The 27,521-nt window shown below is 49.5% G+C and overlaps 1 protein-coding gene across 3 annotated transcripts in view; it reads left to right on the forward strand.

Moving 5' to 3' along the window:
• Positions 1-27,521, forward strand: part of LOC136395923 (adenylate cyclase type 10-like) — a 62,917-nt gene that overhangs the window by 22,434 nt on the left and 12,962 nt on the right. For 2 of the 3 annotated variants that reach the window (XM_066371460.1, XM_066371461.1), the window contains 19 exons: positions 471-660; positions 3,135-3,190; positions 4,779-4,932; positions 6,620-6,812; positions 7,350-7,436; positions 10,056-10,330; positions 11,699-11,835; positions 12,840-12,956; positions 14,205-14,483; positions 14,830-15,114; positions 16,707-16,776; positions 17,048-17,279; positions 19,047-19,154; positions 19,626-19,801; positions 20,462-20,618; positions 25,193-25,394; positions 25,473-25,569; positions 26,115-26,230; positions 27,335-27,452. In XM_066371460.1, the coding sequence (XP_066227557.1) occupies positions 471-660; positions 3,135-3,190; positions 4,779-4,932; positions 6,620-6,812; positions 7,350-7,436; positions 10,056-10,330; positions 11,699-11,835; positions 12,840-12,956; positions 14,205-14,483; positions 14,830-15,114; positions 16,707-16,776; positions 17,048-17,279; positions 19,047-19,154; positions 19,626-19,801; positions 20,462-20,618; positions 25,193-25,394; positions 25,473-25,569; positions 26,115-26,230; positions 27,335-27,452 (3,049 nt within the window). The remainder of the gene's footprint in view (positions 1-470; positions 661-3,134; positions 3,191-4,778; positions 4,933-6,619; positions 6,813-7,349; positions 7,437-10,055; positions 10,331-11,698; positions 11,836-12,839; positions 12,957-14,204; positions 14,484-14,829; positions 15,115-16,706; positions 16,777-17,047; positions 17,280-19,046; positions 19,155-19,625; positions 19,802-20,461; positions 20,619-25,192; positions 25,395-25,472; positions 25,570-26,114; positions 26,231-27,334; positions 27,453-27,521) is intronic. The other variant, XM_066371464.1, reaches the window with a different exon arrangement.

Here is a 27,521-nt window from a genome sequence, read left to right on the forward strand (position 1 = left end):
CCAAATGAAGGTGATTTATTTCAAAAGTGAAATGAAATGAAAAAGTTCACACCCAGAAACATACAGACACAAATGGGTGCCTCAGTTGGAAGTCAGTGTCCCCAGCCTGAGCTTGCGTTTGTCCGTCCTGTGGCCGAAGACCACCTGCGCCTCAGCAGAGAGCACTCAGGCCTGCGAGGCCCCACGTGCAGAGCCCTCTCCGCATTCCAGGTGGTCTATCTCTGAGCAGATGGTCCCTGTGGCCTCCCAGCCGAGGTAGAAACTGAGCTAATGGCTGACTGCATTAATTACCTGCATACTTTTAATAGCCACTGGTTGAATATGGGCACTTGAAGCTGAGTTTTACGTCATTCACGAGAGGCAAAGGGAGTAGGGGTGAACATGGGGACACTTGGGGACAGTACTTCTCTCTGACATTCAGGCCAATGGCTGTGTCTCCCTGCTCTTGGCTTTTCTCTTTCCTGTTGCAGTTATTGGTCAGAAAGTCAACACCGCCGCCAGGATGATGACGTACTACCCAGGAATCGTGACCTGTGACTCTGTTACCTACAACAGCAGCAGCCTGCCGGCCTACTTTTTTAAAGAGCTTCCAAAGAAAGTCATGAAAGGTGTTGCTGACTCTGGACCCATCTATCAGTGCCTGGGCCTCAAAGAGGAAGTGTGAGTGCGGGCACTGACTTTGCAGTATTTTTAGTGTATAACAGCGAGAATTGTGAGCACCAGTCACCCATTTCAGATTCGCATCCAATTTATGAAACTGAAATCTATCTCTTGCCCAGACCAAGGCCCGGATTCCAAACTCCTTCCTCTTGCTCCATCTTACTGAGATTAGAGCACGGTGGAAGACCCCCTTCTACCCTCAGTTCTGAGAATCTGAGGGTGATTTTGCAAGGGCTGTGCAAGCAGTACAGGGAAGCCCACATTCAAGTATCTTTGTGGAATAGGGTGGGTCAACCATTAAGTATTAATTTGTCATTCCAACTCTGTGCCAGCATTGCTAGGACTAAGAGAGTATAAGCTGCTGTCCCTCCTCCAGGCCTTTGGTAAAATATATTTCCCCAAGGTCCAACTTAGATGCAAGGGTGTCACATTGGGGCTTAAAATCCTTCAGTGGCTACCAGTCATTTTTATGATGATGTTTCAATAACCACCTGCCTTTCCAACCTCACCTCCAATGTGCCCCACCTCTGGGGTGTCTAAGTAGATTGACCTCCCCATCCCCCATCCCATTCCCCATCCATGGGGAAAACCACAGTCAGGTTGTAAATCCAGCTCAGGGTCGGTCCGGCTGTGGGCTGGCTCCAGCACTGCCCAAGCCCAGCTTGCCAGTCTGGCTCCTTTACTCCACGTGTGGCGGGGAGAGCTTCACCCGCCATCACATCTACTCACCTGCTACCAGGTGAGCTATCCAAGGGTCGTGACTGTCCATGTTTGTTCTTACGTCCTGGCGCTTGGCACATGGCAGGCACTCAGCAGTGATGAGTAAATGAATACAAAGGTATCATCCTGTACATCAGCACGCTGGCATCTCGGTCTCCCAGGGTCAGAGAGCAGAAGCAGGTTTTCAGGAAGTCTTCATCATTCGACTTTGTGTTCCCGGGACTCAGCGCCGCTCCTGGCATGTGTAGACCATCAATAAAGTGCTGTTTGAATAAGTGAATGAATAGTAATAATTTGGGGGTAGCCCTTATTAAATATTACGCATTTCATCTCAAAATACAGAACATATGCTTAATATCCACTGTATCAAGTGGAAACTATTATCATCTCCATTTTATAAATTTAAAAACTGAGGCCCAAAGATGCGAAATTACTCCTTCACGGTCGTGAATCTAGGGAGCAGGGGAAGTGAGGATGAGAGTGCCACAGTGATGCGGCACGATCAGCACCCGCAGAACCTCAGTGCTGTGCAGCCAGTGTGCACACACCTCACAGACAAGCGGGGCTCAGCTGATCCTGACCAGATACAGCCACCCTAGCTTCAGCTCGCTCACACGCCTGGGTTCGGCACATTGGTGGCTGACTCAGGACGACCCCAGGTGGGATAACTGGGACAATTTGGCTCTAGGTGTCTTATCCTCCATTAGGCGTGCTGTCCTGGCCATGCTGGAAGAGCAAGAGAGAGCAAGTCCAATGCACAAGCATTTTACAAGCCTCAGCATACTGTCCTCTGGTGTCTCGTTGGCCAAAGCTTGCCCACAGCCGAGCCCAGAGCAGTTACCAGAGGGCACTGCAGTTTACCTAGCAAAGGGCATCGATACAAGTAGAAGTCAACCTGCCCCAGAAACCCAGACTGCCTGATCCCAAAGCCTGCCCTCCTGGTGGTTTTTCTATACCATCTCTGCAAATAAGAGAGTGTAGAAACACACACCCAGCCACGCGTGGGACCTGGCCCCACCCGGAGAGTGCATGGTCTAGTGGAGAAGACCAGCACATCCAGAGGTAGCTATAGATGACACAGGGTGTGGCTATGTGCAATGACAGAGGAAAATGAGGTAGTGTGATGGTACAGGCCCAGGAATGAGCCATTTGACCAAAAACACTCCTTCAAGAGCTAATACACAATGGGTCAGGCATATGCGCCCTTCCCTGGGTCACCACTGCCATTGGACCTCGGGCAATATAAGAGATTTGTACCTGAATTTCCTCATTTGTGCAATAGACATGATAATATTGATAGTTACTTTCTCAATAAGGTTTCTGTCAGCAGTAAAGGAAACACTACATTTAAAGTACTGGGAACTGTGCCAGGCATGTAGCATGTGCTCAGCCAAGGTGAGCTGGGATGGTATGAGCACTTGGTGGGCTCCTCCGAAGACATGAGACAAGGTATCACATCCAGGTTGACCGGGTTCCATACTGGGCATCTGGTTTCCCTAGAGCGGGTCAGTTCTGCCAACACAGACTTAACAAGCGTTTACTGAACGAAGAGAAGACCACTGTAGAAGTCGTGAGGACTCCCTATTGATGGATAAGAATGCCACCCCTCCCCGCCTTCTGGCATCTGAAACCCTTGAGTCAGGGCAGGCGCTCTTAGAGATGGAGAAGGAGGCATTCCGGGGGCTAAGCCGCGGCCCCTAACCCCCTTGCGCTGCCTGCTCTGACTCTAACGTCTCTTTTCTTCTTCTCTTCAGTGTGTTTGTTAAGGGAGACCGCGTCTGCAACAGGAAGGAGGGGTACCCTTTGCTGGGTAGGTAGTGGGCCTTGACTTGGAAACTTTTTTTTTTGTATTTTTCTGAAGTGAGGAGGCAGAGAGACAGACTCTCGCATGCACCTGACTGGACCCACCCGGCATGCCCACCAGGGGGCGATGCTCTGCCCATCTGGGGTGTTGCTCCATTGTGGCCGGAGCCATTCTAGCACCTGAGGCAGAGGCCATGGAGCTGTCCTCAGCACCCGGGCCAACTTTGCTCCAAAGGATCCTTGGGTGTGAGAGGGAAAGAGAGAGACAGAGAGGAAGGAGAGGGGGAAGGGTGGAGAAGCAGATGGGGGCTTCTCCTGTGTGCCCTGGCTGGGAATCAAACCTGGGACTCCCACACGCCAGGCTGACACTCTACCGCTGAGCCTACTGAACAGAACCAGAAACTTTTCTTTTAAGCTGTAACAAAATGTACAGAAAAAGGCGCCGGTGACAAGTCTGCCACTTCATGAATTATCACCAGTGAACCTATGATCACCATCCAGACTGTTGAGTAGCAGAGCCCCCAGCATTCAGGGAACCCCTGTGGACTGATCCCCCCCTTTTGCTCCCCAAAGATGTCACCCCCTCCATTTCTTAGGCCCGTTTTAAAAATTCACATAGATGAGACGACGCATCGTATAATTACATGTGCCTTCTGTTACTCAGTGGAGACCAAGACTGGGCCCTCCACGGCTATCAAACAGAAAAGGAGGTTTGGCCTCAAAGTGAGTGCCCAGCTCTTTAACAGAAATGGCTTGCTCCTTTGAAATTTCAGTCCTGCCTGCCCCTTCTTCCTGTCCAGGTGTCAGAGACTGTGGCTGACTTTCCTATTTTTAATCTGGGCATCCTGTTACCTATATGTAATTAAAAACCACAAAACTAATAGGGAGGGGGTTGCAACCCAAGATGACTTTTATTTTCTTCTTTTCCTTTTCTAAGTTTTCCGTTTTTCCTATAGTGAGCATGTATTAAATTCATAACCATTAGGAAATTACAATTTATTTTTACTGACAATTTAGGTGGTTCTTTTATGGTAGGAGCAACTTGACAGGATTTTTAAAAGTAGACTGAATTTTCTTATCACTGGTAATGCTTCTGGTAACCCCTGAGATATGTATAATTTCTCTCATTTACAGAGAGTCAGTTTCCTTCACACAATTGGAAACAAAATATTCTATCCATAATGAGTCAGTGTAGGAACCTTAACTTTAATAAATATATCTCCTAAAGTAATCATCTGTAGATGACTTCTGTGGTTTAGGAAAAAGAACAAGATTTAGGGTCGGACAGCCCTGGTTTCATTCTTGATTGTATAATCTGGGCAGACCTCGGTTTTCTGCACAAAAATTAAATGGACATTCTGATGCACATTGTAAGAATACCTTCCCTGACACCTGATGGGACTTGCATAGAATGGAAGCTGTAGAAAAAGATGCGACCACATTTTAAAGTGCACAGGACCCTCCCCGGAGTCCAGGAACGACGCTAGGGAAATCCCAAAGGTGGTTTAGGTGTGGGATCACTGTGTGCTCTTTTTGGCTCTAGACTATTTCACGTTGATCGGGTTTGCTCCCTTTTTAAAAAACAAAAATGACAGGACGTGACAAGGAGCTACAATACTGCCAGTACTCTCTGGAGGAGTTTCTGATGTTCAGCTGCAGCCACGTCCTCATGTACGAAGGCCGGTCGGGGTTCGGGAAAAGCAAGATACTCATGGAAGTTGAGTCCCTGCTCCAAGATGAGAAGCACAGGTGAGCATTCTGCAGTGACCGTTGGTTTCTTGCCAGCCCAGAGAATTCTGATGTCCTGAAAAGTTCTATCTATTTTAATACCCCTCTTCTCTAAATAATTCACCTTATGTCAACTATACACAACCTGTTGGTTATAGGGTGCCAGGCACCCTTGTGCTCCATAGATAATTAGTGATAACCATATCAAGCCAGGAAAATGAGAGGTTGGGCTGACCCCTGGAGGTTCCGATTTAATGCCCAGTGGGGCTTTGCATATCAATATTTTAAAGCTTCTTAAGTAACCCCGGTCTGCAGACAGGTTGGGGACAACGGGCAAGAGGCTAATATCCAAGCCGGATGGGCTTTGCAGAACAAGTGGTTGAATTTATCCAGCCATTGAGTCCCGTCCGTGAGTGGGGATCGGGTGAGACAGCCTCTGGAATTTCCTCTGGAGGTGAAGCTAACGTACTTACCCCATCTTGCATGGCGGGTTTCATATCATGGGTGTTGGCAGGCTGTCCCTGGGACAACCCATCCAGTACCTCCCTGTGCTGGTCATTGTAGTATCTGACAACACTGATGGCGACCGTGAGGATGATGATGGTGTCTCGCATGCTTCTACCACCTAACCTGAAGGCATGAAGGGGAAAATGCTTATTAACTTTGTATCATTTTTAGCTGTAGTTCCATTCTTTTTTAGTGTCAGGACAGAAAGAGGCCAGTTTTAAAATGTCTAACATTGTTAAGGAGATATCTGGTAACAACCAGAAGACATTTGTTCATTCGTTCATTCATTCATTCACTCATTCATTCATTCATCCAGGAACTAAATGCCATACTCGTTTGATAGAGCTGCTGTGACAAAACTCCAGACTGGGGCGTACTCAGTAGGCACGTATGGTCTCTGAAGTTAGAAGTCTGAGAGCAAGGGGCGTGCTGTGTCGGTTCCTTCTGACAGCTGTGAGGGACAGCTTGTTCATGCCCCTCCCCTGGCCTCTGGGGGTTTGCTGGCAGTTACTGATGTTCCTTGGCTTGTGGAAGCCTCATCCCAATCTCTGCCTTTGTCTTCACATGGCATCCTTCCTGCATGTGTCTAACCCCCTCCCCACAAAGACACAGTCATACTGGATTGGGGACCCCCTCCACTCCAGCATGACCTCATCTTAAGTTTATCACATGTATAATGACCCTTTTCCCAAATAAGGTCACATTCTCAGGTGCTGGGCATTAAGATAACAACACATGAATTGAGGGTGGGGTGGGACATGAGTCAGCCCCGAAGATGAAGACTCCTGCCCTGAAGGAGCTTTCAGAGAGAGAGAGAGAGAGAGAGAGAGAGAGAGAGAAACAGTAGACATGGGAAGGGTGAGGACCATACAAGAGGAGTATGGTGGAAACCGAGGGGGCGGGAGGTGTCACCCAACCCCGGGGCACTGGGGAAGAGTTCAGGAGGCTACACCTGAACTGAGATCTACAGGTGAGCAGGGAATGAGGAATTGGGAGGGACCACAAGACGTGGTAACGTCTCAGGCTGGGGAGACAGCTGGAACAGAGGCGTGGAGAGGGGAAGCCGCTCCGTTGTGCTGCTTGTTGGTTGAAGTCAGAGCCTTTCTGCAACCTTGATTATTTTCAAAAAGTATAGTTAAAAACTCTCTTCTGATTCTTCTTCTCCCCCCCCCCTCCTGATTCTTGGCTTTCTTCTAAACAGGGCGATTGCTATTGCATTGAGTAAGATCGGCTTCCATCAAAACTTTTATACCATCCAGATGCTCATGGCCAGTGTCTTGGGTCTGGATGCTTGCAGACACTACCGAGAACGACAGACCAGCCTTCAAAGTCAAGTCCAGTCTCTGGTGGATGAAAGATTTTACTGTATTTTTAATGACATTTTCCGTGTCCAGGTAACTACCTAGTGTGAGACTTCTGCAAGAAACAGTGACAGGGTACATGTAGCAGCCCCTCCCTGATGCTTAGATGCTCAGTCACTTAGCATCTCTGACCTTTATTATCCTTTTCTCATCTCGCCTGGAGAATCTGTGCAGTGAGGAATGGCTCCCAGTCTTCCCTGAATGAGCATTTTCCCTTCCTGAGACATACTGGAGGTGTCTGGAAATGCCATATTTAAAAGAGTCCGAATGTCACCTGCCAGTTCATTTTGTCCTCACCTTCCGTCCTAGCCGTACAATCCTAGCCAGTCCGGAGCGCCCGTCTCTCTGCTCCCACAGGTGGCTCCAGCATAGAGGCAGAGTGTGCCCTGCTCTTTCCAGTGTCCATCAGAGTCAGGGACATGGGGCTGAGAGTGGGGAAGGACAGTATGGGTCGCCTAACATGCGAGGACTTGAGGCAGAGAACAGTCGAGTGATTTGCTTGGAGTCACACAGCAGGTCGATCCTTCCGCTGTTCTCCTGTCCTCAGTGTTCTCATTACTCTTTACACAGTTTCCTGTTTCACAAGAGGTTTCCAAGATCACCACCTTGAGGAAACAAAAGCAGTTGGAAGAATTGTTTATGAAGATCCTGGAGAAAGTAAGGATGCCTGCCAGTCAAGGAACTGGAGAACTGGGCATCTCGCCTCCGAGCCAGGTGGCCTGAGGGGTCCCAGCCCCACTGGCAGAAAGCTCTGAAGGGTGTGCCAACCTGTATCCTAAAGTGTTTCCTTCTCCCCCACCCTCCCACACCTCGAGCTGAGAGCCTATTCGGAAAGCAGCTAAAAAACGTGAGCGGAGTCCCTTAACGTGACTCCTGGGAGTGTGACTTCCCCTTAAAACCACGCTCTCTGTCCCTTGTCTTTATGAGACGCAGTGCATCTCAGTGGTTATGTTGGTGGGTTCTTTAGTCAGACTACCAAGGTCGAAACCCTTAGGCCTCTCACTTGTTACCTGGGTCACCTTAAGCAAGTGACTTAACCTGTCTAGGCTTTCGTCGTATCTATTGAAAGGGGAAACAGCAATCCGTAGCTCACAGGGCTGTAAGGCTGATGTGAAACATTCAACCGATGTTGGCGCTCTCTGCATGTCGATGGCCCCCAAATTTATATTGTAGTCCCCACCTCTCTCAGAAGCAGCAGAACCATCTTTCCCAGGACTTGATATTCCACAAGGATGTTGTAACCCCCACTCATTTCAGTGTCTGATGATAAATATTTTTTTTCCTAATCCAATGCCCTATCTTCCTTTTTCTGACCCCAAATCCTTGATTTAGTCAATGGCACATCTGCTCAGTTGCCAAGTCCTCCTCTTTCTCCCCTGGGCAGTCCCTGGACTTGCCCATCCTCTGCTCCCTGCTGTAGTTCAGCCTCTGTCTCCTTCTGGACCATTGTCACAGCTTTCCAACCAATCTCTGTGCCTCACACCTCCTCACCCAATTCATCCTCCTTGTAACCTCCAGTGTGTGCCAACCTCACCAACCCATGCTTTCTACCATGCAAACAATTCCCAGGGCCAATGAGATAAAAGCTAAACGCTTTCCCCTTTGTAATCCAGAGAAGTGCTGCTCGTCCTTCAATGTCACCTCTTTGGTGAGAGCTCCCCAAATCACTAGCTGCGACTAACTCCTCCTCTACTTGCTCCTGTGGCACTTTGGAGGTATTTCCGGTTCTATTTCCCTCTGCTGTGTTTGTGAGTTTGCAAGGACGAGGAGTCTCTGACTCATTTTGTAACACTATTGAGCAATGTTGTGTCTGGCACATAACGAGTGACCACTGGCGTGTAACGAATATGGCGTTGCATCAGGTAAAAACACAACGCCCTCCCTCTCTGTTCAGGCAAATGAGCCAGGTACTATCGTAGTTCCCGAATGCCCGGCCTGGGCCATTTGCTTCTTAGAACATACAGACCTAGGAGTCCTCCCCCGAGGATTCAAAGGGGCTAGGTATTTGCTCAGCTCTTTGCTTTTGTTTTAAAACTTCTCAGTTGGTTCTAATATGCAATTTAGTTTGGCAAAGCTGTGCTTTAACTAGAGGATGTGACAACAATCTTTGGATCGTTTACCTTCCGTGTGACCTTGGCAAGTCACCGGATATGGCCGTACCTAGATTTTCTCAGTTCAGAGAGCCAACAGTTCCCCCTAGCCCCTGAGTGTTCTGAGGGTCAGATGAGCTAATTTACGTGAAGAGCATCCAGGGTGCTGGGGACGTCGTGAGCTCAGTGTACACATTGGCTGTTACTCACTTTCGAGAGAATCCAGTTCACTCTCCTCATTTTAAATATGAAAAAACTGGGGCCAGTGACAGACTATGAGTTCATGCTTTTATTTCCTGCTTTACTCTCCTTGGTTCACAAATAATACCGACAGCACCATTAAATTAAAGGTTCTCAGGGCCACTGAAGAGCTGTATTGGTAACAGACAGAAGTAAACATAGCTTATATATGACAAGGCAGGTTATAACACTTCATAAGGAGTATCTTACGAGAAAGGAAAAGGAGGAGTAACCCAGTCTCTTCTCAGAGGGAACCAAAGGAGGCTGAGTGCAGCCTGGAGCAGTGAGAGGGGCAGGTTTGTCTGCCGCACCCCTCACATGATGGAGACGCACACCTGCTAGGCAAGAGCTGATTCTAAAACGTAAGGGCACTGTGCCCCTGGCCTCTAGGCAGGAACTGACCTTCACCGATGCTTAGTCAATGCTGAATGAGCGAATAAATAAATCACTGAGACCAGGCAGGGAAAGGCAGTCTATATAAGAAAAGGGACATGCAATCTGTTTACATGTAAGAGATGCCAGTGTTCCAGCTAAGACAGCATCAAGTGCCAGCAGGATGGGTACCTGAGCACCTTGCATCTAGCACCGGCCCAGGGCGAGCTCCGTGGGCAGGTGCTGGACATGGAGTGGTTGAGTAAATGTCAAGTAAAGGCCTCCCTTTGCCAACAGATGAAAATGATGTGTAGTGAATGTTGCTCTTCTATGCAGTGGTGCTGTCACTTGGCCACAATGCCACCTCCCACAAATCTGCATAGATCTTTGCGCAAAGATCTGACCAATTCAGAGTCCATTCCAGCCAGCTCTGTCCAAATGGCCACAAATCCCAAGGGGGCAGAATCTCACTCCATGCAGGTTTCTCGGGAAGCAATGATTTCATGCAGACCCACACGTGTGTGAAAACCAGAGTCCCACAGCGCTCTTCTTGCTCTTTCTGTCCCTTGCCCAGATAGTGAAGCAGGAAAGGATGATTTTCATGATTGACGAGGGCCAGTTCATGGACTCAGCCTCCTGGGCCTTCCTGGAGAAGTTGATCCAGAATGTCCCGGTCTTCATCATCATGACCCTGTCTCCGTTCATCGAGCTGCCCTGCCTAGCCGCCAGTGCCATCATGAGGAACAGGCACACCACCTACATCACCCTCGGCGCCATGCAGCCTGGTGACATCTGCAAGAAGGTCTGCCTGGACCTCGGTGTCACGGGCATCTCCACAGAACTGGAACTGTGAGTAACCTGCTTCTGTCTGGAGGGTGTGACATCTGTGTTCACTGCCTGGGCCCCAGATGTCATCAGACTCCTTAAGATGCCGCCTAAAGCACCTATTCCGGTGTTCTCACCGGGCCCGCCTCTCAAAGGAGCCATACCTCTGGCTGGGTCGGAGGGATGCTGCTTGTCTTGTCCTTGTTATGGTCCCTACTACACCTGCTCAGACCCCGCGTGGGGACATCAACTCTGTTTCCCTTTCACCGTGCCCTGTGTGGGTTCACTCTAACCAATTCTTAGGATATTGTCATGAGCAAGTGACAGGAAAGGCAAACTGGTGAACGTGGAAGACCATACCATGCAGTGTAGGAGGTCCCAGCCAGCGGGCACTGCACGGCCTGGTGTTGGCATGTCTGTCTGTGCACGCTGAGGGCTGGCTGTCCAGTCAGCATCTCCGGAGTGGCTCAGCCCCTCCCCTCCTGGGGCTTGGCAGGGGTCCCCTGAACAACATAGGTGACACCTCTTCTTAGCTGGCTGTGTACGGCCTGCCAGGTAGCGGCCTCTGTCCTTTCTAACGAGGCTGCCTTGCTTCTGGAAGACACATTGAAAATACAAACCATAAATTCATTAAAGTGATCACTTAGAAGGTGAGGAAGGGAAGCAAGACTGAGGATGTACCTTGTTGCATAGTTCTGGCTTTGGAAAGATGCTCGATGTTTTAGGTAATTAGAAAAATGAAAGAAAAAAAAAGCAATCACTAAAAATGGAAAATAAACCAAAATCCATGGAGAATGAGAAGAGATTTATTTTTCCCCCCAAGTGATGGAGAAGACTCCAACATCTTTGCTTCTTGAAGGACAGTTCTTCCAGGTGTTGTTGTGAGTTGGGGGCACAGAGAGAGAGATCAGCAGACGAAATCATCAAGGACTAGCAAAAGACCACCGCTCACTCAGGCAAATGGCCCCGAGTTCACGCTGTGTCCTAATTTTATTCATAAGACTTCAAAAAGCTTGTTTACTGAGAAATTGGCATAACATAAAGTGTAACTTTTACTTTAAAGATTCATAGAGTGCACCTGCAAGATAGCTTAGTAACAACATAATATCAGAAGGCATTAATTGCTTTTGCTTCTATGGATCCCATAACATTCCTCTCCTTATCTGAAGGGATAACCTTGGAAAGTACAGAAATCTTATGAGAATGTTTTACTGAGAAAAGCCCAGCAACTGCCTTCAGTCACATAGACCTGTTTCAGTGACCCGCCTTCAAGTCACAAAATAATTTTCTTGGCAAAACATTCTTTTCTTGTTGGCTGTGTTCCCATCCAAGGCCATGCAATGGGTTATTCCACTACATCCAGGTAAACGGGCCTCTCCATGTTCCCTGTAGGTACCTGGCATCGAGGAGCTGCGGGGTTCCTCTCTTCTGTGAAGAGATATTGAAGAACCTGCAGCAGCACCGGGCGCTCGTCTGCCGCCAGATAGAGGTCGAGGAGAAGGCTAATGTGACCTGGAACCAGCTTATCAGTGAGTCCCACGGTGCAGCGCTCACTGTCCTGCAGAGGGGGCTGCAAGCATGGGCCCTTCCGCGGGCTGCTTCCCACAATGCTCAGAGGGCATGGGGTTTGGGGAGTCAAGGACTGTTGGACCCAATACCCCAGATTGCGAGAGAATGTAGTGTTTTGGATCATCAGAAGACAAAATCACTAGGCAAGTTCACTGTCCAGACCTCACCACTTCTAATACCTGTTTCTGGTACACACCATGTCATAAGTGGAGCAGCTCATCACAAACGTGCTTGCTGCTAAGTGTGGCTATAGGAACGTGTATAAAAGTATGTGTTATCCTGACTGGTGGTGGCACAGTGGGTAATACATCAACCAGGGATGCTGAAGTCCCAGGTTCAAAACCCCGAGGTCGCCGACTTGAGCGCAGGTTCATCTGGCTTGAGCACAGGCTCACAGGCTTGAGCACGGGGTCACCGGCTTGAGCACAGGATCATTGATATGATCTCATGGTCACCGGCTTGAGCCCAAAGGTCGCTGGCTTGAAACCCAAGGTCGCTGACTTGAGCCCAAGGTCTCTGGTTTGAGCAAGGGGTCACTGGCTTGGCTGGAACCTCCCTCCCCCAGCCCTAGTCAAGGCACATATTAGAAGGAATCAATGAACAACTGAAGAACCACACTACAAGTTGATACTACTCATCTCTCTCCCTTTCTCTCTCTCTCTCTCTTGCTAAAAAAAAAAAAAAAGGTGTATGTTAGTATATGCTGTAAGATATATCTTGATAATCTTTGAATCATGTTTGAATAAAACTTCATGTGCTGCAAAAGATTTCCAAAAAAATTTTTGGGGGGTGGGACAAAACATCTTTTGAATAAATTCAGATTTTCATATATCAGTTTTGTATAAAACACGGTATTCCAGAAGATCTGGCGAGCCAACATGCCTCTCTGCCTGCGTTTATTGGAAAGTCAGGGTAGTGACAGAACCCATGACTGCCACTTCTTTTTCCTTTCATGCCCCAATAGAGAACTTTGCTAAGCCAACGGAGGAGTTAAAAATATTTACTCTCGGTGGTGAGAATGTCTGCGAGCTCGCCAGTGGTGTCAGACTGAAAGACTTGTCACTGCCATTGTCATTAAAAGGTAAAGACAACTTCACCTGGTGTTCACTTTCCAGGGCCTAGACCCCTCTTGTTTTCTGTGGAACAGCTGTCCAAAAGGAGAGAGGCAGGTCAGAACTCTGGGGTTGCTTGAGTAGGCTCCAGGTGGGCAGAGGAGGCTCCAGGTGAGCAGAGGAGGCCCCAGGTGAGCAGGGGAGGCCCTAGTGGGAGGGGAGGCCCGGGGCGGGCAGGGGAGGCCCTGCGTGGGCTGGGCTTTTCTGCCTCTTACTAGGAGCCAACTTTCTTCTGTGCATATTCTGGAGTCAGATTTAAAGTTTCTTTTCAACTGCATAAAGAACGAGGTACAGTACCTCAAACAGGAACCAAATAACAGGAGAGAAATACTGAAACTTTTTTGCCATCTTTTCTTATAAGGCATGATAAAAGGAGTTTATATCAGAGCTGTATTGTTATCCTTTTAAGAAAAACAAATTTCATGCCATGTTTTGTACGCAGTCAGCTCCCATCCGTGCCATCTGAATAGCGCTTCAGGTGTTCGCAGGGCCACCGGGGCTGCCTCAGGGCTTTCGGTCTCTTAAAGGGCCCCCAGCTCACTTCCATGTTTCCACTCACCGTGTCCTCTCGTAGGGGGCTGGGCTACTTGGCTTCTGTAGTGTTCTTCAGATGAGTGGAGAAGTCCTCATTTTGTCCCTGATGAGGGTGATGCACTGACGTGCTGGTCAAGATGAACCAGGAGGCTACGTGAGCTCTGATACTGAGCTCAGATGAAAAGTTGGGATAGGTGCTGGGCACGCTCTGACACTGTCGTGAGTGCGGAGACCCTCAGGGAGAGCCACAGGATAAAGGAGTGTCTGGGGAAAATGGAGGGGAGCCTTATCGCAGGGCGGTCCCAGGAGACAGACCAGGGCCAGCTGGAGAAGTCCGCATGGGGCATGGACGCAGGCCCCGTTCCCTCTGACACCGCGGCCCACCATGGTCTCACCTCTCCTCGCAAACCCGTCACACTTTAACACGAAGTCACAGCACCTCAATGTCCATCTTATTTTCGCCCGGCCTTTGTGCTGTGCCTGTTGTTAGACCATCTTGTCGTATTCCTTGAGCTCTCGACAGCCCCCCGTCAATGAAGCAGGCACTGAGCAAACACTTCCTTAGGCTCCACTTGGCTGGGTTTCTGCAAACCAGGATGCAGGGCAGGACGGTCGTCCATCTCTAGACTGTGTGTGACAAAGACGGCCGGCCGGTTCCCTACCGTGTGGCTTTCCCCCTGCAGAAATCTCCTTGGTCCAGCTGGACAGCATGAGCCTCTCCCACCAGATGCTGGTGCGCTGTGCTGCCATCCTTGGCCTGGCCTTCACCAAAGAGCTGTTGTTTGAGATTCTCCCCTGCTGGGAGATGAAGAGGATGATCAAGGCCCTGGCAACCCTCGTGGAAACCAACATCTTTGACTGTTTCCGGAACAACAAGGAGCTCCAGCTGGCTCTGAAACACAACGCGGCCTCGTTTGAAGTGAATCATCGCTCCCTGTCTCTCAATCCCACTGAAGGGATGGGTGAGTTGAGCCTGGAAGGCACCCCCATCTCCTCTGTATATGTGTAGATATATATAGATATACATAGATATTTTAATTTAGAAATTATTTTAATGGGGTGACATTGTAAGAGTACATAGGTTTCAGGTGAACATCTCTAGACCATCGAACTATTGATTGTGTTGTGTGTCCATCACCCAGAGTCAAATCATTTTCCATCACTGTATTTGTCCCTCTCTATTCTCTTCCCTGCCACCCGCTCCCTCTGGCAACCACACTGCCTCTTAGTTAAAGGCACATCTAAGTCAAAGTAGCGAGAGCGGGTCCCTCGCCCCCCACAGGCTGCAAAGCCCTCTGTTCTCTCTAGCTCACAGTGAGGAGCTTCGGGAACTGGAAAATGAGGTCATCGCGTGCCACATCATTCGTTTCAGTAGGCCGATGATGCAGAAAACAGCCTATGAGCTGTGGCTGAAGTCCGAGAAGGAGGCCATGCACTTGACATGTGCCCGCTTCTTAGAACAAAATGCCCACAAATGTGACCAGTGCCATGGCGGGGACTTCATTCCCTATCACCACTTTGCCATGGACACTCAGCTCAGCTCTCTGGACATGGACACCATCCAGAAGATGGCTAGAGCCAAGGGATTTAAAGGTAAACTTACTGCTTTCTTGATTGGTCCTAAGCATCCCTGGGGAATGGGCACAGTGAGCGATGAGACCACCGCAGCAGAAGTGGCGGGCAGGGAGAGCCGGAGGTCTGTGTGTGGCGGAGCCTGGCAGAACCAGTCTCACTGAGAGCTGGTCAGCAGGACTTGGGGATGAAGACTCTGGCAAAATGGGGTGTGGCCAGAGTTCCAACTGAAATGTCCAGAGGGCTAAATCAGATCCAGCCCAATTCATTCCAGGGACAGACCCCTGGGGGTGGGGTGGGGGTGGAGCAGGATTGGACACGGTGACGTGGGAGCCAAAATAAGGTCCACAAGGGAGACAGGAGTGTTGTTGTTCTGCCGGTCTGCCTCGAAACAAGGTTTCAGCAGGAGAGAAATTGAGCGGGAGAGAATTGTGCTGAGTGGGTCAGGGCGCCAGAGAACAGTCTCGGGCTCAGGGCAGGGGTTCAAAGCCATCTGTGAAGCAAAAGTGAAAAAGTGACAAACTGATAATATAAGGCAGCCAAGTGATTCTAGAAGACATAGTGGAGGGTTCAGGGGCCCAAGGACCCAGTTCCTGCAGGTACGCTAGATATCAGGCTTAGGACAGCAACACCCAGGCCAGCCCTCACTTGTGGGCAGCCCTGGCCAATGGCCACAGTGATTGTGGCTAAATCTACATGGGAAAGCAGAGGCTACAGGTGGGAGAGGATGTGTGAGCAGTTTTCACGGATCCGTAGTTAAGAGGAGGTCTCAGTATTTAGAGATAAACAATCGAAAGTCATTGGTATATAGATGGAATTTAAAGTCGAGGGCTGATGAAATTGCTGAGAAGAAAGTTTGGATGGAGAAGGGAGTCCAGGACCAAACCAAGGCTTACCCTCATTTAGAATGTTGGTATAGGAGTAGGAGCCAAGGAAGGGAGGGAACGGAGGGAATGGGTGTCCCAAAAGCAGTTAGGGAGTGGTGGATTGTATTTAAAAGGTTACAAAGATGTATCCTTTAGATTTAGCAACATGGTAGCCACTGGTTAACCTTGACAAGAGTAGTTAATAGGAGGATAGTGGCATAATTCAATGTCTTCAGCTCCCTGTTACCGAGATGCACTAGACAGCAGTAGCCAAGAGGGGTGCAAATCAATCCTTGTGCAGTCTGATCAGGACAACGAGAGAGGCCCATATGCAGATCAAGGGCACTGATTCTTTGGGAGCAAGGGCACAGAAGCCAGAAGAAGGTGGTAACAAGGTGCTTAAAATGTACTTGTGTCAATTAAAGATCAATGGAGTAATGCATTCACCTTGAAGCCAGCAGACCTAGGTCCTAGTCCTGTCTCCATCACTAACAGACATATGATCAGAGACAAGTCCCTTCCCCTCTCTGGGATTTGTCCTTCTCCCTTAGTAGAGAAGAGGAGATGGGATGATCCTTGTTTGTTTTCTGTTTTAAGATACTTATGGAATTTCCTAACATACCCAAGTCAGGACTGACCAAAGGTTTTACATTCAAGGTTCTCTGTCCTTTGTTACTAAACATCAGACATCTGTGCTGTGCAGACTGTTTCAACAACCCATACAACTCATCGGTCTTTTTTTTCTAGCTGGAAAAGAGACCACTTTAAAAGGAATAGAGATTCCAAGCACTTCTGACATATTTCCGGAAAATCTCAGGTACCAGCATCTTTAACTGTTTAGGGGTTAAGAGCATAAATGATTGTCATTCAATTCCGAACGCTGCTAAAATCATCAGTCTGCCCGGGACCTCTGAGGCACAAGTGGAGAACTGTCGGGGGGGGGGGGGGGTGCGTGGGGAATGTGGGCAATGCTATCGGCGTCAGGCTTTCGTACCTTGCTCTTTTCTTGGTCTTTAAAGATGATTTCCTCTCAAAAGCTGTACTGTATCTGCACATCATTACTCCCATTTATTTCTGCATTCGGACAGTTTCAAGGAAATCACAAAAAAGATCTTGAGTTTCTTTGATATCACCATAAAGAAGATGAGCCCGTCCCAGGAAGTCATCGTCCCCCTGGAGCACTGCCAGTGCGAGGAGACGCTGGAGCTTGTCCTCGTGCCTCTGGTGTACCACTTCCTGGCCCTGGGGCAGAACAACAAAGCCATGTATTATCTCCTGGAAGCCGCGGCGGCTTGTCTCGCCGTGGACGATAACTACATGGTGAGCTGTTTCAGAGCGCCTCCCTCCGCCACTGAGAGGGCTCAGAGCTCGGGCCAGGGGGAGTTCTGTGTGCTTTTGCCCCTTCACCTTCTTGCTTCTGGCCAGCACCCCTTTCCTTTGAAAATCAAATTGCTCAGGAGGGACATGACCTGAGACTAAAAGGAGAGATCAGAAAAAATTGCAAATACCATTATGTGTCATTTAAAATAGTGCCGCCTACAGAGGCTTGCTGGGAATCGTCCACCTGTATTTGAGGGAAGGAGGCATATGTCTCTCCCAACACAATGCAGAGAGGACGTGTCAGTGCAGCTGCTGCCTCTGCCTCCCCCAGATCCCTGGAGGTCCTTGGATCAGTGCAAATCCAGTTTTAACCTCGTGACCTCCAAAGAGGCTCACCCACTTGTGTCTTCACATAATTTTTGCTAAAGTCTCATACATATCTTGAGACCCCCGAGGCCCTGGGGGACGTTTCTCCAGGATCAGGGTAAATGGTGCCAGGGCAGTGTGCCCTTAGAAACGTGGGGGCTCCGCACGCAGAATGGAATACAAAGGCTCCTGGTAAAGTGAGCTGGAAAGCGCTGAGCGGCATAAAGTTGAACGGGTTTCTTTATGGCAGGTGTGGCAGGGCTGCAAGATGCTGACCTCTACCGAATGCTCCCCGGGGGGCCAGGCTAGGGCCGCGGCCTTTCTGGGGCTGGCTCACCTGACTGCCCAGCTTCAGGGGAACCGGTGCACCCCCCCCCCCCCAGGATCCTGGCTCGCTGTCCTTTGTGCCCCCTGGTGGTCACTCTATGTGTTACAGGCACTGCCTATTGCAGCCCCCATCAACCCTGTCAACCCTCACATCTCAGAGTTGCATAAAATTTTAAAAGTAAACTATTAAAAATAAAAAATGTCAATAAGTTCCAGTTCTCTGAAATATTTTAGTTAAAAATAAAAGTCTCCTAGGCACATTTTATACACATATATGGGGGAAGGGAGATATGGCCTGTGAGTCCCAGGAAGAGAAGGTTTGGGGACAACTTGCTAACCCTGCAGGGAGTGAAATACTCAGAAAGACAATGACTAGAAACCGAGCCCAGAACAAGGTTCAGAATGTGCCACTGGCACCCATTTCCCGTTAAGTAGGATCTGGTGTCAGCCTTGTCTCCCTCCTGCCCCAATCCTGCCTCTTGGGCTGCAGAAGACTCGGGGATGTTGCTTCACCTTATTTCACTCTTCAAGTCTGACCATTGCCTTGGTCACAGGAGCCAGGACTCCCCTGTCTAACGATGTCATAAGAGGTTGAAGGTGAAATGAGGGGGGTTGCTCAGGGCCTTACCCTCTTCCTCCCTTTCCCCAGTGACAGCCCTGGGAAGGGACGCGGGGGTGGGTCATAACTCATCCCAGTGGCAGAGACCAGCTTCCCATAGATGTGGGGACGTATCAGGGCTGTGAGTGTGTTGCTGGAAACAAGGGAGGTTGGCAATGGGATTACTCAAAGGAGGCATTTGCCCTGGATACATGTCAGGTAAGGTGACTGAGGTGACACCGTGAAGAGTGGGGAGATTCCTAGAGTCACCCAGGATGAGTGATCAGTGGGCAGAGTTGTACGCGAAGGTGGTCTGTGTCTTCAGCGGGGCATTACCCCTGAATTCCTGTCTGGAATTTGCAGGCCCTTTCTAATCAGGAGTGGGGGAACAGGGAGAGGTGGAACCCAGAGTGGCCCCCACTTCTCCCCTCCAGTGGGGCCTGGAGCCCCGCTGACTCAGTGCACTGACTCTGCAGGCGTACAAGTACCTGAACGAGGGAGAGAGAATGCTGAAGGGTCGCAAGAAGAAAGCGTCTTGGAGCCACCCTTTCGAGTCTGCCACTTTCTACAGCCTCAAAGGCCAGGTAAGCAGCCACTGGAAACATGGTGCTTCTGTGATTTGCCACTGGGGCTGTCCCTAGAAGTAGACACCACCCCTGCACTATGTGCACTCCCCTCAGCCCTACCCCAGATCCGTTCTGACTCCAGAGCCCAAAGCGCTGGACTCAAACCTCCTCACCATCACCTGCCAGCGGCAAGATCTTCCTTGTCTTGACATCTTTACGAAGTGTTTCTCTAACAGACCCTCAGAGTGGACAGCGGTGGGTACACATCTTCTCCGAGGCAGATGATACACACCAGAGATGCCCAATACTAGTCGTTCAGCCATCCTTCTGTGCACACACCCAAGAAACACCATTACGCATGGGGCAGGGTTTGGGGGAGGTTGTTCCTGGGCCATTAATTATTGTCTTTTGATAAGAACCCCAAAAGGATGTGTTGTTGGAACCTACCAGCTGAGACCAGAATCACAGCTTTTCCTCCTTTCCCTGCAGGTCTATTACAACATGGGCCATATGGTGCTTGCCAAGAAAATGCTGAGGAAGGCCCTGCAGCTCCTCAACCGGGATTTCCCGGACAACTTGATCTCCCTGTCCATCTGTAACCGTGTTGAGAAAAACAGGCACATCGATTATATGAGTCAGGAGGCCCATGAGACCCCACCTCCAGGGTAAGGGCAGGCACCTGGAGAGCCTGGTCCTCCTCTCACTCCCCAGAAGAGAGAGACTGACACACATGCCAATGGTCAGGTCTATGATCCCACGCTCAAGCTGGTGACCTCAGGGTTTCAAACCTGGGTCCTTAGTGTCCTAGTCTGACACTCTATCCACTCTGCCACCGACTGGGTGAGGCACCTATTTTTTTTTTTAAGATTTTGTTTATTAATTTTAGGGAGAGAAGACAGAAAGAGAAAGGCATGGGGGGAGGAGCAGGAAGCATCAACTCATAGTTGCTTCTGTGTATGTGCCTTGACCAGCCAAGCCCGAGGTTTCAAACCAGCGGTCTATCCACTGCACCACCCAGGTCAGGCGGTTCTGCCCTTTCCTATCGGGTTGTCATCAGGATGCAGTAGAATGATAGGAAATGTGTTTTTTAAGTCGTTTTATTTAAATACCAGTGACCTGACAGCTGATTTACATAAATAATCTGAATGAATCCTCGCATAGTACTATGGTCCTCGTTTTGCAGTGGAGAATATGTGCTTTGTGAATAGTGATGTGCTTGTTGGAAAAGGCAGCGGGCCTGGAATCTGCGCACCCCACAGGGTGCTGGCACCAACCCCGACCCTTCCCTCGGTGACCCTGTGTCCCCTGTGTGCTTTGTCACGTAGGAAGAAGAGGCTGGCAGAGCTTTACCAGCAGAACGCCTGCTTCTCTTTGCTGTGGAAGATCTACAGCATAAATGACCATTTTCACTACAAGTACTACAGCAGCCTAGCAGCTCAGATGGAGGTTAACACCGCCCTGGATATGCAAGATGACTTCCAGGTAGGGAACTTTTATAGCTGCTTTTTTTTTTTTGTATTTTTCTGAAGCTGGAAAGGGGAGAGACAGTCAGACAGACTCCCGCATGCGCCCGACCGGGTTCCACCTGGCACGCCCACCAGGGGCGATGCTCTGCCCACCAGGGGGTGATGCTCTGCCCCTCCGGGGTGTCGCTCTGTTGCGACCAGAGCCACTCTAGCACCTGGGGCAGAGGCCAAAGAGCCATCCCCAGCGCCCGGGCCATCTTTGCTCCAGTGGAGCCTCGGCTGCAGGAGGGGAAGAGAGAGACAGAGAGGAAGGAGAGGGGGAGGGGTGGAGAAGCAGATGGGTTGCTTCTCCTGTGTGCACTGGCCGGGAATCAAACCCGGGACTTCTGCACGCCAGGCCGATGCTCTACCACTGAGCCAACCGTCCAGGGCTTATAGCTGCTTTTTAAATTTCTGTACCTCGTCTGGAGAGAAGAGCCTAGTGCAAGCCAGCCAGGACTCAGAATCCTGAGGGTGGACCCCAGGTCTCCTTGGTGGGATAGCTCTGCGGCCAACGGTTCCCAGCTCTGTGGTCCCAGCCCCTTTACACACCGAATAATTACTGAGGACCTCAAATAGCTTTTTTCTCTATGGGTCAAGGCTATTGATATTACAATATAAGAAACAAAAACAGATATTTAAAAACATTTTTAAAGTTATGCATCGATTCCATATAAACATAATTAACATTTTCATAAGGGAAAAAAGAAGACACCTATATTTCTCCAAACCAAAAAATGTAGTGAGAAGAGTGGCATGTATGAAATTTTTGCAAACACCCTAAAGCCTGACTTCCTAGAGGACAGACTGTCAACCTGCCTCTGCCTTCGTTTCCTCAGTGTACCCTCCACGGACCTGGGAGGGAAGGGGGCTGACGAGGGAGCATCGAGGCTCTGGTTAGGGATTTTACTACTGGTTCCAGGGAGAATTCAGTTTATGAATGGATGCAAAGCTCGTCTGGTCCAAGGGCAAGAATTCCTTGCATTCCACCAAACATTTACATTTCTATGGAAAAGAATCCTTTCCATCGTCAGTTGTTCACAACATACAGAGTCATAAAATAGCCCAGAGACAATGAGGGGCAGAGATGACAATGATGAGAAGCTAGACAGGATACTTGCTACATTTTTTTTTTTTTTGTATTTTTCCAAAGTGAGAACGGGAGTGGGGGGGGGGCAGACAGACAGACTCCTGCATGTACCCAACCAGGACCCACCAAACATGCCCACCAGGGGGTGATGCTCTGCCCATCTGGGGCTGTTGCTCTGTTGCAACTGGAGCCATTCTAGCACCTGAGGACGGAGGCCATGGAGCCATCCTCGGCGCCTGGGCCAACTTTGCTCCAATGGATCCTTGGCTGTGGGAGGGAAAGAGAGAGACAGAGAGGAAGGAGAGAAGGAAGAGTGGAGAAGCAGATGGGCACTTCTCCTGTGTGCCCTGACCAGGAACTGAACTGCTGAGCCAACCGGCTAGGGCTTCTTCTTTTTTTGGCTCATTTTGATCTTTCACTATTTTTCCTGACACAAATAATGCCTGATATTTTGAAACTAGCTTTGACATTTGTGTGAACTCCTGAAAAAAACTCGGGTCTCACTGGGAGAACCACTAGTCTAGGTCATAAACTGGGAAGTCTTTGACGAGATAAGGAAAACTGCAGGAGACAAGATCAAGAAATGATTAAGCTAAATCCAGCTCATCTGATCAAAATAACCTGGTGCTGTCCTGGCTGGTTGGCTCAGTGGAAGAGCGTCGGCCTGGTGTGCAGGAGTCCCGGGTTCAATTCCTGGCCAGGGCACACAGTAGAAGCGCCCATCTGCTTCTCCACCCCTCCCCCTCTCCTTCCTCTCTGTCTCTCTCTTCCCCTCCCGCAGCCAAGGCTCCATTGGAACAAAGTTGGCCCGGGTGCTGAGGATGGCTCTGTGGCCTCTGCCTCAGGTGCTAGAATGGCTCTGGTTGCAACAGAGCGATGCCCCAGATGGGCAGAGCATCACCCCCTGGTGGGCGTACCGAGTGGATCCCAGTCAGGCGCATGTGGAAGTCTGTCTGACTGCCTCCTCGTTTCCAACTTCAGAAAAATACAAAAAAAATAAATAAATAACCTGGTTCCCTGATAAAAATGCATCAAGTCTGGGTTTTCCCTGGGACATTAATTCTTTCTTGGAGGGCTCAGATATTAAGTGACATGGTTGAGGAGCACTGTGCATGTCAGAAACTTAACTTCCCACCATTAGTTCTCCTCGGTAGACCAGATACACAAGTAGGTATAAGGTCCATCATATTGGGCCTCTGCCTGTTCTGACATCCTCTCCTAACCCCCTGGGCCACTAATGGGCCGCTTTTGGTTCCTCAAACATCTAAGTTCAACCCCGTCTAAGGACCCTGTACTGGGCGTTTCCTCTGCCTGAAGTGTGCACCCCTTGACCTTGACTGGACACTGCTCATCCCCTGGAGGGTCGCCTTCCTAGTGATGTCTTTCTTGACCACCTCAGCCGTCCACTGTCTAGCCTGTCATCCTATTTGAGTGGCTGGTTGCTGTGGGACATTTTCTTTCTGACTCTCTTGTTAGTGTATGGTCAGTGTTTCTACCGGCCTTTAAACTCCATGAAAGCAGGTACCTTGTCTGTGACTTTAATTGCAAGCTGAGCCCCTGCAGCAGTGCCGGGCACTTAGTGGGTGTCCAACAAATATTTATTGCATGAAATGCTTTACTTCTATATGTTTGGGGGGCTCTCCCAAAAGCCATAGTGGAGTTGGGGGGCAGGGGAGGCTAAGATGAAAAAGTCAAAATTGGAAAGTGAATCAAAGGACCCTGTTAAGGGCACGGCTGTGACTGAGCTCAGAGTGAAGGCAGGACAGTACTCCCCGGGGTGTTCAAATGCAGCCAGGGCATCGGAACAGACAGCAGGAGCAGGGAGCGCAGTTTCCTGGACCCGCCCTCCTGCAGCCTGACCTCTAGCAAACCGCAAGACCTCCCCGTATTCCCCACCCCCTACAGCAAGCAGTTGGACTCAGTGTTCTTGGTCTGAATGATGCAGTTGTAGGCTGTATTGGGACCAAGAGAACTGGACTTTTCATGTGCCCAGGAATCCTCTCTCTTCTGCTACCATTTCTGGCTCACCTTCCCTTCTGGTAATGTTATTTGAAACATGCTCTAAAAAAGCAAAACCACCTTCCTTTTTGGTTAAGTTCAACAGTAATGCATGCTTGTTATAACAAACTAGAAAGCCCGGCGGTCATACGAAATGACCGCTGTTCTAGATATTATAAATTGTAATTAAAATGATTTGTGCAAAGGTGTCTGCTAATTCTAACTGAATTACCCAGGGCAGGCGGCGAGGACGCCCCTTTGCTTAGTGCCCCATGGGGTTTCCCCTTTCTACTTGCTTAATTGCTTAAAGTAGAGTGCAATTAGTGGAACTACAATGTTTCTGTACTTGCAACATTGAGAAAATCCTTTCTTGCCACGGTCAAATTGATTAGTCTCTAACTTGAAGTTTAAGGACTGACAGTGTTCACATTTAATATTCATGTCACCAGAGGAATACTCAAAAATTAAAGTTTCTCCGTTTGAAACTGTTTTAATCCTTTTTGCGTTTTGGTCAGCATTACTCTGTCGGGGTTTTTTTTGCATTTCTCTCCTGCCTTTGTTCAAGGGACTCATTTTGTTGAGACAGGCTTTTTTGTCTTGCATCTGAGGCAAGCCTTATTTCTCTATGCTCATCAGTCTCATTTTGCCGAGAAAGACGCATTTGCTCTGTGACTGAAGCAAGCCTTGTCTTTCTCTGCTCAGTGGTTTTTTTTTGTCGAGAAAGCCGTTTTTGTGCAGCTTTAGCTCCTTTTCTCTCCTCTTCAGTGCTGTATTTTCTAGGAGGCATTCTTAAAAGAAATTACGTTAAGATGTAGTTTTTATGTAAAACAGATGATTGCCAATGCAAACAAATGTTCACCTTCCCCCTGACATGCTCAATTTGCGTTCAGCCTTAAATTGTTTCAAAAGCAGATGATTGCCAATGCAAACAAATGTTCACCTTCCCCCTGACCCGCTCAATTTGCATTCAGCCATGGCAACTTCACCCCACTGGCTAGTACAGTTACGCAAACAACCAATAAGCTATCGGCGACAAACAGACACTTAAACCGCATATAATAAAGATTAGACGTCACAGAAGTGCATAAAGTAAAAAGTAAAGTCCCCCTTCTCCCTTAAATCTTTTGTCCAATCCCAACAAGTAGGTAACTACTATTTCCATGTGGGAGTGATTCCTTCCAGACTTTCTGCTATGCAATCACATATCTGCATATAGAAGCTATTGCTTTTAATTTTTTTTCCACAAAAATTAATATTCTTGTTTAAGGCTTCTGTGGGCAAGCTTGTCCCTGGTGACTTCATAAAGAGGCGGCAGGAACCGAGTTCTAATTTTGTGGGGTAGAAAGCCACAGCTTGGCCAGGTGGCTAGGGCCATTCCCAGCAGACATTGGGCAATGTGTCTGGGCTTTTTGCTTGGGGTTCCATCCCGTCTCACTCCTTCTCTCTCCTACCTGCCATTTCAGATTACAAAGGCCTACCTGGACTACTCACTGCACTACCAGATGACCTACCAGAGCCTGTGGGACAAGTATGAAGTCTCGGTCATGGAGCTGATCTCTAGCCTCCCCCTGAAAGGCGAGAGCATTGAGATCGTGGCATATGTGGCCGACACACTGGGCTACACCAAGTTCACTATGGGTTACTTGGACCTGGCCATTGACTTAGGTAAGGGATGGCTGAGCAGGACGGGACACGCAGGTTCAAGCAGTACCCAGAGATGAGCTGGAATGGTTTCCTCCTCAGGCTCTCGTGCCCAGCATATGTGGGCGCTGCTCCATCACCCCAACAAACACTATAAGGTTCTCTGCTGGCTTGGGAGATGTCTCTTTCTGCAAAACAGGTATGTGTCTTAAAGCATTTTCCAAATTGAGGGGGAGAAAGTCATAGTCATGGAGTGTTCTGGGCTTACTTTACCCTGGCCATAGGGTGGGGACGAGAGGAGGGTTTACAGCAAGATGGTGTCATTGACAATCCTCACCCCTTAGAAACCATGGCTCTCTTCCCATTTCCCCAGACTTCTGCCACACTTACCCCTTCTCATCTGACTGTTCTATGACTGGAGGAAGGTCAGACAGCTGTCCCCACTGAGGGATCGGTCTCCACCCCTGCCAGGTGGAAGGAATGGGAAAAGCCTCATGAGTGAGGCGATGCCCAGAGACTAGCAGCAAGGACTGGAGTCCTGACGTGGCCTGACCCTGGCCGCCCGGACATGGGGGCTCATGAAAGGACAGCTTGCACAAAGAGCCCGCAGGAGACTTCAGGGTGGGTTTGAGGTTTCAGGGTTGCATCTGGTCCTGAATTACCGGGCAGGACTGAGACTGGACCAGGGCTGCTCAAGCCTCTGCCCTGACCCTTTTGAACCTGACCAGCTTTTCTCTGCTGCAGATACAAGCATCTGGCCCAGGTGCTTGGGTGGCTGTGGGATCTTTCTGTAAAAGAGGACAACATCTGCAGCAAGGCGATCTTCTATTTCCTCTGCCTTGACATCATGCTCTATTCTGGTAAGCGTGGCTTTGGACTTGACAAGAGACTAGGGTGCGACACTCGTGTTGGAGTGGTGTGGCAGCTGTCAGGGCTAGGGCTCTGGGGTCACTAGGGCTCTGGCTGGAAAGAGGGGCAGGAAGGCAAGGGGCGAGCCTAGTGTTACGAGCCAAGGAGCCATCGGGAGGGTGCGGGGACTGTGAGACCAGCAAGGAAGAGAACTTCGTCTGGAGGAAGCTGTTGGCCATAAGCTGCCAGTTACAGTGTCCTATCAGTTGACACACAAGTGAGAGTGACTGACAGTGTCGCTATATGTGTCCTTGACTAGGGCATCTAGTTACTTAGCAGGGTACACTGAGTAGTGTCAGGCTTGAGAATGAAGGACTGGACTGCTGACGGTGAGCACTCCGCGTACTGGTGCCTGTTGGTGACTTGGAGGGCAAATCTGGATACCCTTCAGGATACCCCACGGTGGCAGCCTTCAGTGTACACAGTAAACCAGAAGGCCACCCGGGCATTCTCTTCCCCACAAGAATTTAGAAGGGCCTGCAGATATTGTTGCCGACTGGGAAGCATGGGTGTGGGGCTGGGGAAGTCCCCAGCGGCACCAACGGGGACTCCTTGGGCTCAGTAGGGAGGGCTGCTTTTTCTTTTTTTTTAATTTTTCTTAAGTGAGAAGTGGGGAGGCAGAGAGACAGACTTCTGTATGCACCTCTATGGGGATCCACCCAGCAAGTCCCCTAGGGGGCAATGCTCTGCCTATCTGGGACGTTGCTCCATTGCTTGTCAACTGAGCTATTTTTAGCACCAGAGGCTTGGCCATGGAGCCATCCTCAGTGACCGAGGCCAATTTGCTTCAAATGAGACATGGTTGCGGGAGGGGAAGTGGGGAGGGCTGCTTTGAACCTTACTCCGCCTGGTCGACAGGAATTGTGTCATGTCTGCACACACATTCACAAAAGTGGGGACTCGGCCACCACGGGCAGTACAGTCATGTGGTCATGGCAATCTAGGGGACCTCCAGGACTTACAAGAAAGCAGAGATGAGACCTCTCCCCACAGTGGGCAGTTCTCCTGGGAGCCACCCTCACCCACCAGCAAAGCTCTCCTGTTTCTCTCTGCAGGCTTTATTTACAGGCCGTTTGACGAATGTTTGGAGTTCATCCGCCAAAACGAGGACAACAGAATCCTCAAGTTCCAGAACGGCCTCCTCCTGGGCCTTTATTCGTGTGTAGCTGTCTGGTAATAACGGGCGGTCTGTCACTACATCCCCAAATCTGAACACCTTCAGTCCTGAACGAGAATTCTTTG

This window comes from Saccopteryx leptura, chromosome 2 (genome assembly GCF_036850995.1).
Source record: "Saccopteryx leptura isolate mSacLep1 chromosome 2, mSacLep1_pri_phased_curated, whole genome shotgun sequence".
Lineage (NCBI taxonomy): Eukaryota > Metazoa > Chordata > Mammalia > Chiroptera > Emballonuridae > Saccopteryx > Saccopteryx leptura.